This window comes from Taeniopygia guttata, chromosome 5 (assembly GCF_048771995.1).
Source record: "Taeniopygia guttata chromosome 5, bTaeGut7.mat, whole genome shotgun sequence".
Taxonomy (NCBI): Eukaryota; Metazoa; Chordata; class Aves; order Passeriformes; family Estrildidae; genus Taeniopygia; species Taeniopygia guttata.
The window spans coordinates 48,164,992-48,185,294 of NC_133030.1; the positions used below are offsets into that span (position 1 = coordinate 48,164,992).

The window sequence follows — 20,303 nt, forward strand, 5'->3', positions numbered from 1 at the left end:
TCGTTTTTGATTACCTTCTAACATGCTTTTTAGGGGCTAAATAGGACAAATGTCACTTTTGAGTAAACTCAGTGTTCTCAGTCATTTACAGATGAAAATCAATGACAAGTTTACTGTGAGTAACATTGAGATACACTTTAAAGGTACCCATCTCTAGCACCTGCAGCTTATAAGACAGCAAGATGGATGCTCATTAGTAATCTTACCTTAAACCTCTAAACGTGTTTGGATAGGGTACTTGTAAGATTAGAGTTTAGAAATTTGTTTTTCCAAAAAGGGTTTCAGTTCATTAGATAAATATCAGAATGTCTCTGTGAAGAACCAACACAGTAAGAACAGGTTCAAGGGCCCCATGCCCATGGCAGGATGTCACTCATAAGGCACCAGCCCCAGTGCTAGAGGTGCAGGGTCTGGTATGCTGCTGATGTGCACAGAGAAATCCTGACTACATGTCCCAGGCCTGGTGTTCTACAGCATAACCTTGAATTCTTCCCCTCTAGACAATTCTGTTCCCTACAGCTCCATTCCCGCGGGGGCTCAGTGTCTGTTGGCTCCATTGTAGCCACGCACATACTACTTATGCAGTACCCTGTGTAGTACACTTCTGTGGAGGGCTTGTTAAGTTCTAAGTAATTAATTTCCAAATGTTGTACATGTGATCTTTAAGGTTTATATAAAAGTTCCACATGCAAACCAGTTATGCCATGTGCAGTCTTTGTTCTGGGAACTTTCTGTGGGAGAAAACATAGGCCAGTAAGAGACAGTGGAGAGTTACACCCAGAGCAATGCCTTCACCCACTCCAACAACAATGGAAGCAGCAGGGCCAAGAGATTTTTCTATGTAAAAATTGTGTGGCTCATTGTTAAAAATGAACCCTACAGATGAATGGAGTCCTTTATTTAATCTGGATGACAGAAATCCTGAAATAGAATTGTTTTTCATCTGGAGCTAGAAAAACAAGTTTTATTACCCATTCTTAGAAACCTTAGGAGATCTGTCTCCTTAGAAAGGTCACAAAAAGCTAGGGGATTTTTTAGCACTTTCTAATCATGGCAGTTGATTTCACTGTTGCTTGAGGGGCTGAAGAGCTTTATGACATGCATGGCAAGCAAGGCACTTTTTATTAGGGACATGGCTGTTACTGCTGGCTCAAAGCAACAGCCACAAAGAGATGGATTCAGCTCTCTGAAGGAACAGCTGCACTGCATTAAATGAACCCAAGGACTCTGTTCTAGTACCCTGTCTGCCACCACAGGAACTGAAAAACACACGTTTGAAAATTCAGCTCTTAGCTTTTGCAGCTGAATTTAACTGCTGCTACTTTTGGCAGAGTTTCTGAACTTGACAAGACAAAAGTAATAAATACCAGGAGAAAGTGAACAGCAGGACAGAAAAGCTCCTGGGGACTGGATTAAAAGGCAGGACCTGATCCAGGCAGCCTCTGACCATCAAAAGGAAGGAAGCAGTTCAAGTGCTGCTTTGGGAGAAACTGCAAAGGAAAGGACTTGGAACAGGATGCATGGAAGAACAGAAAAGTGATAGATACAGAAGTTGTTGCTGCCATCACCAGAAGTTTTCAAATGTGACTGCAGAGCGCTTGTTAATTTCATCCAGGCTCCCTGTCCCACAAAAGGTTGGACCAGATGATCTTTCAAGGTCCCTCTCAACCTGGGTTCCTCTGTGACTCTAAGCAGGAGCATCAAGCTTCTCCCTGTTCCCATGGCTCTTTCAGGGCTTTGGAGGAAATGGCATTCTGCTGTGATGGGAAAGCATTAACAAACACAGGCATCATTTGTCCTGTTACTGTTCAGGATACAGAGTAACTTCTACCTCAATTCAGGAGCCCTGTCATTTTTGTAGAAAGTGAAGGTTTAAAAAAGAAACCATATTTTTCACCAAGACTAATTGACTACAGCAAAACCAGCATCACTTGCAACTACATCAATATTATAAGGCTCTTCAGAAGTGCTGTAAAGCCATTTATAATTACACATACTCCCTGCACTATTTAAAATAAATTTAGAAAGGAATAAATGAAATACAGCCTGGGCTACAGAGTATTCTCTCTTGTATCACGGTGGCAAACCTGAGCTAGAAGTTGTACATCTGGGTTCAGACACAGTTTCATGTGTAATAGGATCTCACCAGCTGGATGATCCCAATTGCTTTAGGGTTGTTAGTGACAATTAGTTTTCTCATTAAAAATCTGAAGCAATTTTGGGTATTCTGTGGCTGCCAGGTATACTTGTTGCAGATGAAAATCCAGTTTCTGAGTCCTTGGGTCACAAAAGTAGAGATGCTAAACAATCCTTTCCATGTTTCAGCATGTTCTGTTTTCCAAATACATAACTGTATCTTTAAATTGTTACCATATTTCCTATTACTGCTCTAGGAGCTTGCTAAAAGCCTCTTCGAATATAAGCTACTTTTTAAATAATCATAGAAGACTATGCCTTCTTGATGAGAATCAAATACAGATCACACCTCTAGTTCTCTTACAACAATTGCCGGGATTTGAGTCAAAGCCAAAAATCAATTACAAAAATTTCTTTAGAAGTGAGATGCTCAGAGATGCATTATGAACGCGTTTTCATTTTTAATACACTCAGTTCTATTAAATTAATACATAAAAAACAAGTTACTTTTGAATTTTCAAATATTCAGGTATATTTTTCAGAAATATTTACATTTCAATGGTCATCTGTCAAAACATACCAAAATAGGTGCCTGCACAAACAAAACTTTAGCTTTTACTCACAGTATATGTACAGATGTAATGGCTCTTTGACTTGGCAGTTGCATATGCACAGCCATACCATGCTGAAGGAAATTACTGAAGTCTGCCAACTGGAGGACAGTGGAGCATCCATTTGGCAGATGTTTATTTCTTATGCTGCTCACCAAGCCATAGTTGGCATGTACTGAACCTCTACTGAACCCTAGGGAATGTAATTTAAAACAACAGAATAAAAAATGCAGGCAACTTCCAACAGGAGGCTATTTAAAGAGGGTATCCTTCTGTGGGAGCCAGCAATACTTCAGAGCAATAGATCCATTATTGTGGGCAAAATGCAGTCCTTGATTCCAGAATACTTTCAGGTAGTAGAACTCCACTTTGATAGGAATTTATATAAAATACTTAACAACAAAAAATATCAAGTACATAGTACCCAAGTCCCAATAGAGTTCCTGTATGAAAATGGAAATAATTGTTAGCTTTGGAAGCAGCTTCTGTACTTCCTCCACTCTGCTACAGTCTTCTTTTAAATCTCTAGTAGAAGATCCAGCTCTTCCATAGGCACCCGCACTCTCAATTCTTTTTCAGTCATTAGATCGAGTGTCTCCTGCAGATCTTCAGGGAAATACTCTACTGCATCCATGTAGAGTACCTGCAAGCAAGAATATTTTCTATGCTACCTTTCTAGCAAGAAACACAGTATAAAGTAAGTAGACAGCAACACCACTATAGCAAGAATTAATACTATGTATTCTTTAAGGTAATAGGAACTCAATTAGTACTCCTTCAGTGACAGCCAAGTACATGTTATATCTTCTCAAACTCCTACTGAGTAACTTTATTCAAAAAGATAAAGTGGAGGTCAAGAGGCACTGAAGCATTTGCAGCATATACAGACATTACCTGAGGAGTTACAGGTTCTCTCAATAATTTTTATGTATTATTACATAAATTTTTATTTAGCTATGTATTTCTGATACTACCATGCTCATGATAAAAGTCTGAAAGACTCAATCATTTCTAGATCACAAAGGATCTCTTACTGCCGTGCCTCAATGCAACACCCTTCTGTTTGAAACACAAACATCATGGACTACTGATCATGTGCCCATTTAAGATACATCTCTTTATTTGTAGAAAATCCTAACATTACTTAGAAACCTCTCCTTTCATTTGCATATAACCTCTTAAAACAACTAATAAAGCTAAACCTTTTTCTCAAATACAGAACCTCAACAATTAAAGTATGATGACGTTTACCTGTTTTCTGTGCTTACCTTTGCCCAAGGACAGTTTTGAAGGGCTTTATAAAACAATCCTTTACTTTTTTCTTTTTTTCCTAGTGAAGCCTGTGTGATAAAAAAACATTCATACTTCAGTGCAATAATATCTGCAATACTGAAACAATTACTTCTAAAACAAAGAAATGGTTGCTGAAAAGCTCAGTGTTCTTCTGCTGAGAAATCATTTTTATCTACGTTGTGGTAGCTATGTATTTTGTCAGGTTACACTCTTCAGATGTCTTATAGGAGTTTCAAGGCTTTACTTGTGAGACAAGTAAGAGAACAAGGACTCAGCTATTCAAAGGAACCTGGACAGACCAAGAGCAGAATATGGTGCTTTGGCCACTCCTCTTGATTTGGTGTCAGATGCAAACTTGCTGATGGTACAGACTCTCATCATCCAGATCATTATCAAAGATGTTAACGGGCACTGGTCCCAGAATCAATCCCTGGGCTGCAGCACCAGTGGCTGGCCTGCAGCAGGAGTTCATGCTGCTGACTACAAGCCTTTGAGCCTGGCAGTTCAGCTGGATTCCAGCCTACATCCCTGTCCACTTACCTAACCTATGTTTCATCAGCAAAGACAAAACAGATCTATAGAACTTAGGGTAATACTGAATAATCACAACTTCTTCTGTGACTATATCTGAAAATATAAATGTTTATAATTGATTTTGCTTCTCTAAACAATGTTATTCCAAGCTATTACTGTATTTTCCTCCATCTTATTAGCATCTAGTAAATACTCCTTGTTGTTCTTGTGAAAAAGGTATCTTCCATGAATGAAGCACTAGTGATAAAATACATAATGGGTGATCTTTACCATTTGTGCATACCGGGGTGTCATTATTAATTTGTAAAGAGTAACAGTAATTAATTTGTACATTCCTACATACAAACTTGTATAAAATATTTACAAGCATATATATGTGTAGAAATGGTCACAATTAAGTCCCACACTAGAGATCTTCTGAAACACACAAGATCTCTTCTTTCCCTGCCTCCTCTCTATTTCACAGCCTTCTGATTGCTGATCCCCCTCTGACAACTTATTACACCAGGGGACATGAACAGAAGAGTAACACTGGGGAATGAAAGTTATTACTTGAGCGTTTTCATCTTCCATATTGTACTTTAGAGAAGCAAGAAAACAAAAAAAAGGCAAAGCTGACTATATGATTTTATTTATGTACTTCCATGGGGAGCTATGGAAGAAACAAACATTATTGCTTTTTAGCATTAAACTGCAATGCCAGTTAACATAACTGTTATATGCAGCTTTTAAGAATCAAAATACTGTCAAAACTGAAGGCCAGTTTTAGAAGCTGTAGCTATGTTTTGCCTACTATGCATTTATTTTGCATATGAACTGCACCTCAAGTGTTGAGGGAGCTGGCAGATGTCACTGAGAGGTCACTCTTGACAATCTTTGGACCCAAAGACTGAAGAATGTAAAACATCACTCCTGCTTTTAAGAAAGGGAAGAAGATGTACCAAATGAACTACAAGCTGGTGAGCCTCACCTTGTATCTTGAGAAGGTGACAGAACAGCTAACCCTGGAAACCACTTCCAGGCACACGAGTGAGAAGAAAATCTGCAGCAGACAGTGTGAATTCACCAAAAATCATGACTGACCAACTCAATAAATTGCCATGATGAAATGACTGGCCTGTTGGATAAGGGGAGAGCAGTGGCCATTGTCTGTCTGCACTTCAGTAAGGCCTTTGATACCGTCTCCTCTAAGAACCTCCTAAATAAGCAGTTGACAAAAGAATTGGATGCACAGACAGTGAGAAAGCTGTCGCAAAGAGGGCCCAGAGGGTGGTGATCTGTGGAACAAGCCTAGTTACAGGTCAGTGACTAGCAGGACCCCTGGGTACTATTGGGACCAATCTCATTTAACACCTTGGTTAATGATCTGGCTAATAGTGCAGAGTTCACCCTCAGCAAGCCTGCAGACCACACAAAACTGAGAGGACTGGCTGATACACCACAGGGTCATGTTGCCATCCAGAGGGATGACAATGGGATGAAGAAATCAGCTGACAGAAACCTGGAAGTTCAACAGGAAGTGCAAATTCCTGCACTAATATATGGTGCGGTCTACTCCACTGGAAAGCAGCTTGACATCTATTGGTACCTTATGACATACTATTTATCTATGTAAGATGACAGACACAATGTCTGCATCTATATTAAGACTACTCTGTCAGAAGCTATTACTCCTAATCCACATGAATTACCTTTTCCTTAATGTTCCCAACAATAAGCAGTACAAATCAAATATATAACCTTGCAAATCACAGAGGCATGGCAGCATTTAGTACTCATTTTTCTAAGCGGTATTCCAGCTATTTATGAGAATTCAAAATATGGTGAAACAAAACAAAACAGATACTTTTCTTCTTACCATAAAGTTCAAGTACATTCTCCATAGCAGTGGACAGTGGGTACCATTTTCACTCTGAACTGCATGTTCAAACAGAGCTATAATCCGATTTGTTAATCCAGTTTCAGGAATAGTACAGTGTATTTCACCAACATCTGCCCTGAAACACAGAGAAGAAATAACAGTCCTTTAAATCCGAGCCAAGGGACCACATCTGGGTAAGAAGGGGTCAAGAACAATGCACTGCCTCTGTTCACATCACCATATACAGCCAGGTTTTTGTAATTTGTGCTATAAACTCAATGTTATAAATCAGATTTTTATCACTTGCTAATGTGCTAAAAAAATCAACACATTTCTAAATAGAAAAATAAGGAAAAATAGAAATTAAGTATTTTTGTGAAAATTAATGTAGCATATTCAAAAATAATTTCTCTTTGAACACAATAGTCCACTATCATATGATCTTAAAACACCTTAGCCTACCTCCAAGATAATTTATCCTTCTAACCTTGACAGAGCAGCTCAAAGGAAATTCAATCTGGATCAGCACATGTTTTGGTGCCCAGGCAAGTTTGTTCAAATTTACCCCTCACTTTTGTAAGGCCATACATTGGTCTTTGATCAAGGTCACAATTACAACTCTGGATTTCAACCACAACAGCAATTTTCACCCAGAGATTCAAATCCCCTAAGTTCCAAGCAGAACACAAAAGCAGGTATATAGTTTTCACCAAAGCACTGATTTCCTTCAACAGCTGATACAGACTGGCTTATTTTTGATTGCTTGAGCTTGACAAAACAGACTGGAGCACTGATGGCAACCTCACTTGTCTGTGCATGTTCTCTTAGCCTGCCAGCTTGTTCCATTCACCATTAACACTTGGCTCCTAATCTATCTCTTGTTTTTTCATGTGTCTTTGAAGTAATTTTCCCTCTCATCTTAACCTTTGCCATGAAGGAAAATTATGTAACTTACTCTGCATGGAGTCAAACATTTGAAGCCTTGTACCTAACAGTGACTTAAAAACATTCCAGTTTTACCCTTTGTGCTCATTTTTTCATCTGAATTCTATGTGCTTAAGGAGACATACAAACCAGAATATGAAATAGTCAGACACAGCACAGACATTTTCTTATTTTGTCACAACATCACAAAACATTAGTTTTATGCATGACTGACAGGCCATTTATCTCCCTGCTGCAGTAGTTCAGCTCTGCTCTTGCAACACCCAACTTGTCCCTTATAATCTATAGGAAAGGCTTTGCTAGCAGTGAACAATCTGGAAAGGAACTCAAACTCACAGAGAAAATAATTCTGAATTTTTCAGTTCCAAGTAACAATAATGAAAACCTATTATATTGTTAATCTGAAATCCTCTTTTACATTTGGTGCTGTAGAATTCTTATAACAATTTAGGATGACACAGACTAACAGTTCAGAGACATCACTATCATGTCTGAATGCCTGTTGCCAGCCTGCAGCAATCAAAGAAGGGGATGCACCATCATTTCAAATTATACTGGTAACTGTGTAATTTCACCAAGTGTGAATATTGTGAGCTTACAGCCCTGTAAAACTTCCAGGTAACTGCTTCCTAGAAATCTGCTGTCACGTGCAGACACAAACAACCAAGCTGTTGATGTCCCTGGAGATATGCAGGTAGCAGTGGGTAGGGAGCTCCAAACAATAAGACAATAGTTAAGAGACTAAGCTCTAAGAATGAACATGTACCTTGTTCCCCATATTTCCTACCCTTTCCTCCTTTCTCAGGAGCAAAAAATCTGAGCCCAGGCCACTGTGAATTCATGGAATTTCCAGCCTCTTCTACCTAGTAACAGCCCCATAGGAAAACTAAACTCTCAAGGACTCACTATGGAAACAGATCTGCCACAACTGTACTCTGTGATTCAGGGTAAAGTAGGGCAGCCAGCTCAGGCAGAAACTGCAGCATAGCTCTGTATTATGCTCTTAATTGCTGTAGTACTAAAATGCAGCAGTTTCTAAGCTCACACTGGCTATCTTGGCCATCTAAGCAGGCTTAGTTATTTGAAAACTCCTTAAAGAAATGTGTATCATCCTGATGTTAGCAGCAATTAATCAAACAAATTCAAATACAATCTGGCTCAGGAGAAGGGACATAAGGCTATCACCCAGGGCTTTTATTCTGTTCAAGATGCTGCCACTGACTCCCTGTTCAGCCTTGAACAAAAAACCTCCAGCTACAGCTTCTTCATCTGCAAAATGAGAACTGTGATAGCATTTTCTCTCCTCTGTTGAGTGATTACATAGATTCAAAACAGCATAATTGTAAGGAGCTGCAAGGTGTTACCTCTGGACCTTCTCTGTGAGCTTTTTTCTCATCTGCTCTGCTTGGATTGCAAACAGCCATGGCTCTAAAGAGTTAGTAGACCTTGTGACACTATCAAAAAATCTTCGTGCTTTGCTTGCACTGTGAGACTTCCTTTGGATATGGATGTATGACCTCCAAAGAGACTGGTTGCTAGGATACCGTTTCAGAGCCTCTGTCAGTGCCTCTCGCAGGGGATTCAAAGGATAAACACTAATTTTCATGTGGAATCTCAGTAAATTTGTATGCAGCAGTGTGACAGCTTCAAGAGCAGTGGGAAAATTTTGAATGCCAAAATTCTCTCCTGTATTTTCACATTTCTGTGAACAAGAAACATCAAGTTTTTCTGAAGCCTGCGTATATATTAGTACTGCAGCATCAATCCCAACAGTCAAATACTGAAACAGTGCATAACAACCAACCAGGTTAACCAGCTGATCAGCATCATTGACCTGATCCTGATCAGAAACTGCTGTTTTACTTAAATAATCTTGCAATGCATGCTCATATATTTTACGAGCTTTCAAGACATTCACAGGTAGCACTTGTCCACTGTAGGGCACATATGGTCCATTTTCAGTCAATTTGGTCAATATATGAACAGCACGTGACATGACAGCTCCTTCTGTACTTTCCAGCAGTTCCACTTCCAGCTGAGCGTACAGCAGGCTGAGGCTGCAGAGCTGAGCACTCTTCAATCCTCCTGTCCCTGCTGTGCAAAGAGCTGTGTCGAACACCTTCCTGGAATCATCTGTGTTACCAAGCAGCCACTCTAGGTAGGCATAGAATTTCCAGAGAGAAAGGTTGTTTCGGTTGTCAGGTGCTTTAAGAAAATTCTTGGCCAACTTTTTACTCTTCCTCCCCTGTGCTTTTAGCTTCTTTTTCTTTTTAGCTTGGAGACACTGAATTACCTGCAGGGGGAAATAAACAGAGCATATTTTGAGAGGGATGGAAGCAGAAAGGAGAAAAAAGCCCCTCACAGCAATTTTTTGTAATATAATTATAAAATTATATATTATTGTATAATAACATTTATGTAGAACTTCAAAAAATAGTTTGCTACAGGTATGCCACTCTTTAACATGTACTGAAGAAAAGGGCTTTTTGTTTCTCTTTTTTTTCCCCCTTGTGCAATCTTAACTGGCATTTCCTGATTTGAATACTTAGTCCTGCAAGACAACTTTCATCAAGACTTTTTAAAATTCAATACAAACATTATTACAGAAGAAAGCCACACATCAGAACATTGATTATATGCAGACTCCTCATTACCTTAGATATTTCATACTGTAGCCAACAAATGGCCAGGTTAGATTTTTCCTTTCCTGTAAATATCTGGGACAGAACATGGAAGACATTCTGTATGAACTCCTCTCCTTCTTTGTAGTGGCCTATCTGATGTCTGCCTCGTGACATCGTATCCATATGACCAATACTGTTGAATCCAGAAAGTGGAAAATCAACAGAAGTCAGTGGTTTATCATCATAAAGCACACTGTCAAAGATGTGGTTTTCATCCATGGCAATATAGAGACTGGAAGGAAAGAGTTTACTTGTACATGGAACTCCCAGGAATTGCAAAAAAGAGTACAATAGTTGATGTTGAAGCTTTGGATTAGAAAGACGGATTAAAGATGGTCCAAGATCATCAAATAATACCTAAAAAATCCAAATTAAAATAAATCTCATTAATTTATGCAATCAAAAGCAGCACACTGTAATTTATGTAATTAAATAACCTTTTCAAGTCAATAGGATTTAGAATTACTATTAAATGGTATCAAAATGTCATTCAAATTAAAAATGGACAAGTTAAACGAGCAATCTGATTTTCCAGTCAGACTGTAAATTTCCCATCAGAGATTTCTTTGCCTGTGAACAACAAAGACCTCCACAAAAAACTTACAAAATAAAGGTCTGGAAGATTTTATTTATAGGCCTTTTAACAGATTCAGATTTGAAAATCAATGTCTGACTTGACCTATTTGTCAAGGAATAAAAAATATCCAACTATCTGACTTGAAGGCAATGAAATTTTATTTAATGCACATCTCTTCTTAAACACATATTTCTGTGAGATTTCTCCACACAGATGACAGGAATCTCTGAACAGCAAAGACAGACTATTTGCCTGCAGACTTTCCAAAGTTTACCATGAGCTTCCCATGGTTTTCAGAAGTTTCAGCACAAAACCTCTAGCAAATTTTGAATTTCAAAGAAAAAAACTTTTTTTTCAAACAAAGAAAATACTATTCTAAAACATGTACAAATATAGAAATGAATTCAAATTAAAGGATAACTAGTCTTATCATCTCCCCTTGTTCAATTATATCACAGTGACCTGTCTTTCTGGATCTTCACAATCTTCTTCAGTTTCCTTTTTGGTTTTGTCTGGCCTCCAAGGTAACCAGTGCCTTGCCTCACGGGAATATTCAACATCCAACCAAATATGCCACTTGGGAAGAGCTTTATCTTTTATTTCTTGATCCTCATCTATTTCTTCCTCATCCTCATCATCTAAAATCAAATCAATATATACACACAGAGAATTATTAAAGAAAAATGATCCCACCAAATCCAAAGGCCAGGCATGACATACACTTTAACTACTTTAACAATGGAAATAAATATAGTGTTGATAAAAAACCACACAAAACATAGCTGACATTTTCCACATCACAGTTCTGGGTTTTGACACCAACTCTGTAAGAAAAGGAAGGTAGTAAGCTTCCAAACTTTCAGAAGCTGTGAATCAGTGTCAGCACTCAAACTTTTTCACAGAGGAGAAGAGAAAACACTGACAGGCTGTGGACCACTTTTATCCACAGCAAATTGCAAGCAACAGCCAAGAGTCAGTCATCCTTTTGTGCAATTTAGATTCTTCATACTGAAGCATAAAATTTCAAGTATGCTTTATCAATACTAGTGTGCTTAAAACATTTTGAGAAAACCACTGAACATAAAAAATGGTACTTTAATATTAAACACTGCAAAATAACTTTGGCCATGTTGCTTTATAACAAGTGGTATTTTCAACATTTTAATTAACGTGCAATTGAAACAACCCACATAATTACACACACACACACACTAAAGGATGTGCTTAACCACATCCCACTTTTATGATAATCTTTCTGGACTATTGGATACAGTTACCATGTTTTTCCTCTGACAGCAATATATTAATTCTGTGCAGAAACTGATGAGCACCTATAGGCAAAGAGCTTGTAGAGATATTTCTTTTCTATTGCTGAGGAAAAAAGTTGCCCTCAAAATTTGATGGTTGCCTGCATTATAAAAATCCAGCTATTTCTACACCACCTCCAAATTCTTGATCCTGACATCTGCCATTACCTAGGTGAAAAACTCCCAAACCCAGTTCTTCTTAAATTTCAGGTAAAACAAACAGGTGGTTGCAAGATTTTTACTGTATTTTTGTGATCAACAGTATCCCCTTTGGTCAAAAACTCTATGAAAAACAGACAGCATTTCCACAATCTAGTCAAAGTTTGAAGAAGCCTGACAGTTTTTAATGAACATACTTATTGAAAATTCCACCTGAACTCTAGGGGTTGACACATATGGGGAAAGCACTCATATATACTGGAGCTGCCCAACACTGGCAGCGGTCCTCTGCTCTATACTGAGTCTTCTTAAAATGCCTAGAGCCATCAAAAATAAAACTGCTGAACTCAGAGTCCAGGGAAATGCCATCTTAATCCAGGGACAAGGGACATCATTATCTTTCAGTTCCTTTGTTTACTAAAAGCAGACCCAACTTGCTTCATCAGAGTTTCTACAGCAGGAGTAGCAAAAGCAAAGACCACTCCTTTTTGGTCAGACACATTCCAGCCTCCTGCTTCCCTGCAAGCTGTATCTGCTTGAGAAATAGTCCTTGACATGAAAAGAAGTACTGTAGACCACAAGATGAGGTGAGGCTAAGCAGCAGGAAGTGTTTTCTGAATCCCTGCTCATCCAGAAGCACTTCAGCCAAGTGAAGACACAATTCCTTCATTTTCTGCATTACAAAGATAAAGGAAATGTTTTCCTCCTATTTTAGCTATACCTTTGCTTGAGAAACTAAAGTCTGATTCTAGAAACAGAATAATAAATCTAGGTATCCTTGAAGCAACTGTCATCTAACAATATAATCCCACTTCACCTTAATAATACAGTGAAAGGGTCTTAAGGGAAGCAGCTTCCTTTCACTTTTGATGGGCCTGACTCTCAGCCAAGTACTTACACCTCTGGCTATTTCAACATGAAGTGAAGGATATGCCATCCTCCTCTAATTCTCACTGCAGGAAGGACAACAGTGTTCCATAAACAGTACCATACACAGAATATTCCACACATGCTATTCCCTGTGAAGAATGATATACATTATCTTGATATCAACAAAAATTTTTTAAAACTTGAATGAAAAAATATGTCAATAATCAGCTTATATCATTCTAATCAAAATGTTTATAAAAACACAGACATACAACTACACATATGGAGACACACATACCAGGCTTAAGAACAACCCAGCCACCCTTTTCTTGTTGGTGCATCCATGCTTTCCAGCCTCTTGCTCCTTTTTCTCCAATTCGTGGTTCTCCACTATCCCAAAAGGGTTCAAAGAATTCCACCTATTGTTTTTGACAGGACCAACCAAAACAAAACACACAGAAAAATAATTTTTGCTGTTGTGCAGACATTATCTTTGTCAGCTTAGGCTTCCCAGTATGTATCTGGATATAATTTCTGTGTCTGAAGACTTTGTTAAGATACTGTTTAAGATTCAGCAGGCACAATTTAGTACTTCAGTTACAGCTGTGGCACACAAGGACTGTCATCAGCTCCTCTCACAAAAATAAAGATTGTTTTAAAAGGTAACAAGCTTTAAAGAAAGCAAAATACTTTTGTGCCTATAGTACCTTATAGATCTTTCATGGATAAAGGTACAAAGTCCGTAAGCTGTGGCTTTCATAACCCAAAACTCCCCTTCTCCCTAACTTCTATGGGACCATGAAGAATTTGGTTAATGGAATGATAACTCACACACCTTTGGTCAAATCAAAGGTTACAGCTGCACATAAATATGACTAGACTAAAGACAAGAGGAAAAAGATCCGTAAGGACTTTAATCTTTCAGGTTTAAGGATGGCCAAAAAGGTCAGGGCACTTTCCAGTGAATCAGAGGTTCAGGATTCTAGTCCTAGTGACTTTGTCACTGCCAGTATGCAATCAGTCATCTCTGGATTCATCAACCCCTCCTCTGCTTTGTGTATCCTAAGCTCTAATGACATCTCTCACCTATTAAATGCTTTTGCTGTATACCAGCCCTTGGCTTGGACATTGAAATGTGACTGTTAATACAAATATTAACAATAAATTTACTCCAAGAAAAACCAAGCATCAACACATGAGAAAATTCCAGGCTTACAGTCAACTGCAGAATATAATTCTGCTCCATGTGGATTTTTCTTTGCTGCAAGTGAGAAAGTGAACTGTGAAAACAGTAAGGAAACAAGTAATTCCAGACTGAGTCACATCACTTCTGTAAGACAGCAGAATGTGTGATCAGCTATAAATCTGGCATTTTCCTATTTTCAAGAACTGCATTTTCCAACCTAAACATGGTCCTTTTAAATCAAAGTTCCTTTTCATCCTGCTCTAAGATTTTTAAAATACTACAGATAATCATGCAGTTTTTCAAATTACTGTATCTGTAACTACATGTATCTGTGCAACTACACCAAATCCTCCATGATAGCTATGACTGAACTCTAAATTTTAGCTCTTTAAGAAGACACCACTATTTTTTAACCTGCAAGATTGCTCCATTTGTGGGTAACAATATTAAATCAAGAGAGCAAGAACTGGAGTCTTGAGTTTCTGGGGAAGACAGTGAGGTAACTACAGCAAATTTAATTTTTATCTTCTAAAGCAGCCCCAGCTGCCTAAATGGTGGCCTCTCTACCATTCATTAAAAAGGAAACAGTTCCTAACAATTTAGTGGGATGATGCTACTGGCATCTAAATATTAATTTCCTCATTATTAGAAAGGTGCATGTGCAACATTCTCCTGAACAAATTAAGAGAAAAAAGTGATTCAGTACTTCAACATTTACCATTATAAGCTGAACAGAATCTCATGGGTCAAATAAGAGACACTTGAAAGCACAAAAGTGTTCCTAATGTTGCCATCAAATTAATGGAAATAGAGAACCTAAGAAACTTTGGCAAAAACTGACTGAACTGAAAGATTTTATGTCCTATCAGCTCTCTCCATCACCACTAACAAAATGGTAGCTAGACACAGACCTTGGTCAACTAGCTCCACTTTTTCAATTTTTAATTATCAAAAAAGATACTAAATGTCTGGTTATCACACTTCTATTATATACAGTAAAAGTAGGCATTTGGCCTGTAGTTCCAGAGGACCGACAAGCATTTTTTCAATGCAAGCATCACCTTGAAGAACCTCTAAGTAAGGTATTAACCAAAATATTTCCCTGTGGCCTTAAAAATTCATCAACATTTTTCTGGTACAGCATTTTTGGTAATACATAAAGACACACACCCATTTAAATGGAAATTGCTACCTGTCCCCTTGTTGGCAGATCTTTTACACTGTCAGGTTTAAAGAAGGTAAAGTCAATCAGAGCCTGAAACAAAGACACTGCTTTCTCAGAATGGCCAGCCTGTCTCAGAAAGTGGCATTGCTGAATAAATATAGCTGTAAAGAAAAGAAGATAAAATTTTAGCATTTCAGATTTTGTTGCGAAGTATTTTATTACAGCCAACAAATATAAAAATACATATACGATATGCTGTAGAACATAATTGTTTTGGAACAGTACAAAATCCAAAGCATGGAGGGTAACCAGCATAAATGCATGTCAAAATTGTCACAGTTTAATGAACCTTAAGACCACTCACTTTAAAAGTGCCAAAGAGATTATTTTTATTTGTGCCATACATGCACTGTCCTTACTGATGCAAAGTTAAGACAGTGCTCTGAACTTCACTGATCCAACATCTATCAGTGTTGACCCAACATCAACCCTCTTGGAAGATGCTGGGTGTTATCACAGTGCACACAGGAGGTGATAATAAGAAAAATCCTTTTTCCCTCAGTTTTGCATGGGATATTTACATTGATAATATGTTGGCAGTATATGATTTTCATTCCAATTGTCATTCTCTTTTTCTGTATGTAAGACCTGAGTTAAGAGAAGTCCAGTCTTCTGATCAAAATATTACTGCTTAAAAGTAGGGAAAAGCCCTATCCTTCACTCTTCAACAAATTATTTGTCTCATCACTGCCATATCCCTACTGCACATTGAACTTCAGTCTCAGCTTAAATAGGGAAGTAAAGTCCCAGTGTTCCTCTCCATATTTTGCAAGAGAGTCTTCAATGAAAGAGTTGGAGAAATAACAGGTATTCTAAACACCTCCATTATGAGACAGCTCAAGGACATTTCAGTGATAATCACTCCAAATTATAATCCAGTCTTAACAAAACAGAAGCCATTTAAATTGCTTTAAATCATAATCAACTTGCAAAAAACCTCAAGCCCATAAAGACTTAAACAAATCACTAACGGCTTGGAAATCAGTAAAACAGTGCTTTAAATACTACTGTTCCTTCACTAAACACACTAGCTTTGAAGGGTTTTAAACAATCCAAATATTTAGGTGTCCAGATAACACATGTAACAACATAAGTTAGCAGCAACTGTTCTTAATCATCATCTTATATTTAATACATGGGAAATTATTTACTCCTTTTATCTGAATTTACATATGTATCAGATGCATACACATAAAAACCTGATTCACCTGCAATATACAAACTAAGTATTTAATCCCATTTTTTCTGCAAAGTCAATGATTATTCCTGCTAACAAAGACTTTGAGATTTCTGAAGATATTTAAACAACAAAAACAATTACTAAGTTTATAATAGTCTTCTCAAGTATTTTAACTAATTTAGGCACTGTGTCAAACTGACACTGAAAAAATTGTTCTTTCCTACTCTCCCAGCTTCAGAGATGAACTTTGACTAAAATACTCTGAATGTAGAAAATGCCTCATCAAGATTTGCTGCCAAACTAGTGCCAGAAATAAATTACATTGTAAATTTTTCTACATTTACAAAAAACCCCAAAACCGGTTATTTGAAGAAATGCAAAGATCAGCATTTTCTTTGTGGCAAACACTGAAAACAGCATGAATACATACTTAATACACTCCATGATGCTAAGACACTTCTGCAGCTGAACTGACCTAGAAGATAAGGATGCTTCTCCCCAACCAGTAGGTACAATTTGAAAAAGCAGAACTCTGTTTACACAGCAAAAATTAAGAATACTTTATATTCCTCTGATTTATATTAACAGTTCTTAGTAAATTTAAAGCATTATAAATTCTTATCTCAAAATTTATGTAAAGGCTAATCTACCATTTTAAATTCAGCTTTACCTTTTGAAAGTTTTTCAATACTTTAAAAAAAACACCCACCTATTTCCAAGCAGACAGTACTCCATATTGAACTGAACACTAGATGGCACAGTCCCCCACTATTTAAAATTAGAGCTCTTACACTTTGTCCTTAGGAAAGGTCAAAGGTTGAAGATATAAGCCTAACGTACATCTACAGTGCTACTCACCTCATAATTAGTTTGTGAAATAGTCTGTCTACTTTTTTTAATGAACACTTTGGTAACCTTCCTAATAAGTATGCTGCCAATTAAAACTCAGCCCAGGAATTACATAGCTGAGTCACTAATAAAGAAATCTCAAATCAAGATTTCCAGTGAAATTTCTCTAATCCTATGATTTGAATTCTGAAGAGGAAAAATAAAATACTTCAGAGTGCTCATAAACAAATCACTGTAGGTTTAAGAAAGAACAACAAGAAGTTACTTGTGGTTCTGTTCCATTCATGAATTTGAGTTCATTTTCATTTTAGCTATCTATGAATATTGCCAGCAAAAAAGTATTTAGAAATACATCATTCTGATATAGTGAACTTGCTAAAGGAGCTCTATTAAAAAAAAATAAATCCCACAGTAATTAACAAACTGCTTCATTAATTTGTATTTCACTAGTCACATATGTTCAAATATGTGCAGGAAAACAAAATTAAAGAAAAACCTTCTTGTTTCCAAAACCAGATTCTGAATAAAATCCTTGTCCTGAGAATCATTCATTTTGGTTAGTGTACAAAGTGACTGAAATATTGGAAATCAGAGACAGTAGAAGCTATCAGGCTGTACAATCTCCACTGGCCAGTAGAACATTTTTCCTTTGCAGCACCTTTTCCAATGCTTGATCCAAGATGAATCAGCCAAAGACTGTATGAGATCAGAACACCTGAAATCAATTTTGTAACCCAGCATCTCTATCTATAAGTCCAGACTGGATATTGCATAACATCATTGCTCCAACAGGAATTACAGAACTGGATAAAAAAAAGAGGCTTCTTGGACTATGATGCACATGGAAAAAAAAAAAAAAAAATTGACTCTTCCATAACAGTCTATTTGATTGAAAACAAATTTTAAAATAAAAGTCAAAAATACTCATGGTGACACTAATCTTTTCCTCTCCTCAATGTATTCACAGATCAATAATCACAATGACATGCCAAGGTAGGGAAGTAAAATTGAAATGGATAGGTTATCATTTAGCTCCAAATAAATTTAAAGACCATGCCAAAACTAAGCATGAACTCATTTCTTTCCTGAACCCACTCCAGCATCCTAACTATCTGACTTATTTTCCTTCCAGGGATAATTATAAATATATTATAAAGTGGTAGATGTATGCATAGAAGAAATACAAAAGGCATGATCACATGGTATTACAGCTTAGAATTCTCCATCTACAGAGTAGGTTTCTCAAAATAATTTTATGTCAGACTTGTAATGCTCCTTCTCTTTTCTGAATTAAAGTAACCAGTTGTAAAACTTCCAAAAAAGAGATAATTATTTTTTTCACAAGTCTCCCTTTTATAAAAGCACATCTCCTGACTGTTGGCTGTGATTCTCCAGTCTTGACATTGTACTATAAACCACTCAGCACATTAGACTTTAATGGATGTTGTATCATAAACTCTCCTGGGGAAGAGAAGGATCTGCTATATCCATATTTGGTTGGAATATCTGCCTTAATTCTCAGCTAAGAAACCAGGATGCCTGGCATTTTGAAGAGAAGAAAAGCTTCATGCAATACATAGGAAAATCTGTTCTTACTGCAGTTAGCTCCTATGAAGACCAATCTGACCATAATATACAGAAAGAACCTTACCCAGCATAGCTTCTTCAGTGCCAGGCAGCAGAGGATGGGATACCATGCTGCCATCCTGTACAGCTGCCAGTGTTGTCAAACATTTGCCATAGAGACTGTTGATCTTTGAAACAGAAAAGGTAGTGAACTGACTTTGACAGAATAGAAGGTATTTCTTCCACATCTCTGGATTATTGGGATGTAAAAAAATTAGCTTCTGCCATTCTTTGATCACAGCTGGTGGTTCCCAGAATTCTGTGCAAAGCTTCAGCCTAGCAAGTTTCAGATCAACATTACTTGGATTGCTTTCAATTGCCCTCTCTAAAATGGCCAGTTTCTTTTCCAAGATTAACTTGAGCGATTTTCTCCTTAATTCCTGCTCTCCCTTACTGGCATAAAGGCTAGGTCCTCTCATTAATTCATCCTAAAACAAAAAGAAACAACATTACAACCTTAGGAAGAATGATCACACTGACATTTGTGAAGATGAGTTAACAGTTCATTCTTCACCAAAAAAGATATACAGTTCCAAACAAATGAAATTAAAATATAATGTTCATGTATTTATTATAATAAGCAACAAGGTCCGTTACAATACATACCTGAAAGGAAATAAATTCCATCCAAGCATTAATATCTCTTGGGTTTTCTCTAACTTTCTTGTTATATTCTTCCACTTTTGTCATTAGGATGGAGTTCATGTTTATCCCACGCTCTTGAATTGTTTGCTGTGTATTTACAGACTCATTGTTTGCATTCTTGCCTTTTCCTTGTAGCCACACTGTGGTTGACGGATCATAAATCCCAAGAGGATTTACTTCTGTTGTGTCAGAAGAATCATCAGTTTCCACTTGGGAAACTGGTATAAAAGCAGGTGGATCAGATGGAGAACTTTTATTACAAACAAGAATCCCATCTGTGTTCAGCATCTTCACATTGTTCTTTGTAAAGTAGCGCTCAGGTCGACTCTGTGCTTGCTTCCTTTTTGATGCAGAAGTCTCCCAAGTTATGCACTGTTTCTTTGCATCTATGCCAAGACAGGACTCTCCTTTCCTTTTATACCTTCGAAGGGAAAATACAATTAAACATCTTCTAAATTACACATTAGCAAAGATACCTCCTTTTTGAAAGAAATTCTTTCATTCAAATTAACTCAGATAATGTATGCATAGACCTTAAAAAGTTTAAAAACTTGGTAGATTTCTGCTTAAGACTTCAACTTATCAATTCAGTCAGTGCCATCACTTTTACTATCA

At 37.3% G+C, this 20,303-nt stretch overlaps 1 protein-coding gene across 1 annotated transcript in view; it reads right to left on the reverse strand.

Annotated features, from left to right (window-relative positions):
- Window positions 1-2,558: 2,558 nt before the first annotated feature.
- Window positions 2,559-20,303, reverse strand: part of NRDE2 (NRDE-2, necessary for RNA interference, domain containing) — a 28,351-nt gene continuing 10,606 nt past the window's right edge. The window contains exons 5-14 of the mRNA XM_002200095.6: window positions 19,650-20,109; window positions 19,069-19,471; window positions 15,356-15,489; window positions 13,276-13,396; window positions 11,104-11,279; window positions 10,035-10,421; window positions 8,745-9,673; window positions 6,433-6,571; window positions 4,016-4,087; window positions 2,559-3,390 (exon numbers count right to left, since the gene is read on the reverse strand). Of these exons, the coding sequence (XP_002200131.6) occupies window positions 3,265-3,390; window positions 4,016-4,087; window positions 6,433-6,571; window positions 8,745-9,673; window positions 10,035-10,421; window positions 11,104-11,279; window positions 13,276-13,396; window positions 15,356-15,489; window positions 19,069-19,471; window positions 19,650-20,109 (2,947 nt within the window). The 3' untranslated portion in view covers window positions 2,559-3,264. The remainder of the gene's footprint in view (window positions 3,391-4,015; window positions 4,088-6,432; window positions 6,572-8,744; window positions 9,674-10,034; window positions 10,422-11,103; window positions 11,280-13,275; window positions 13,397-15,355; window positions 15,490-19,068; window positions 19,472-19,649; window positions 20,110-20,303) is intronic.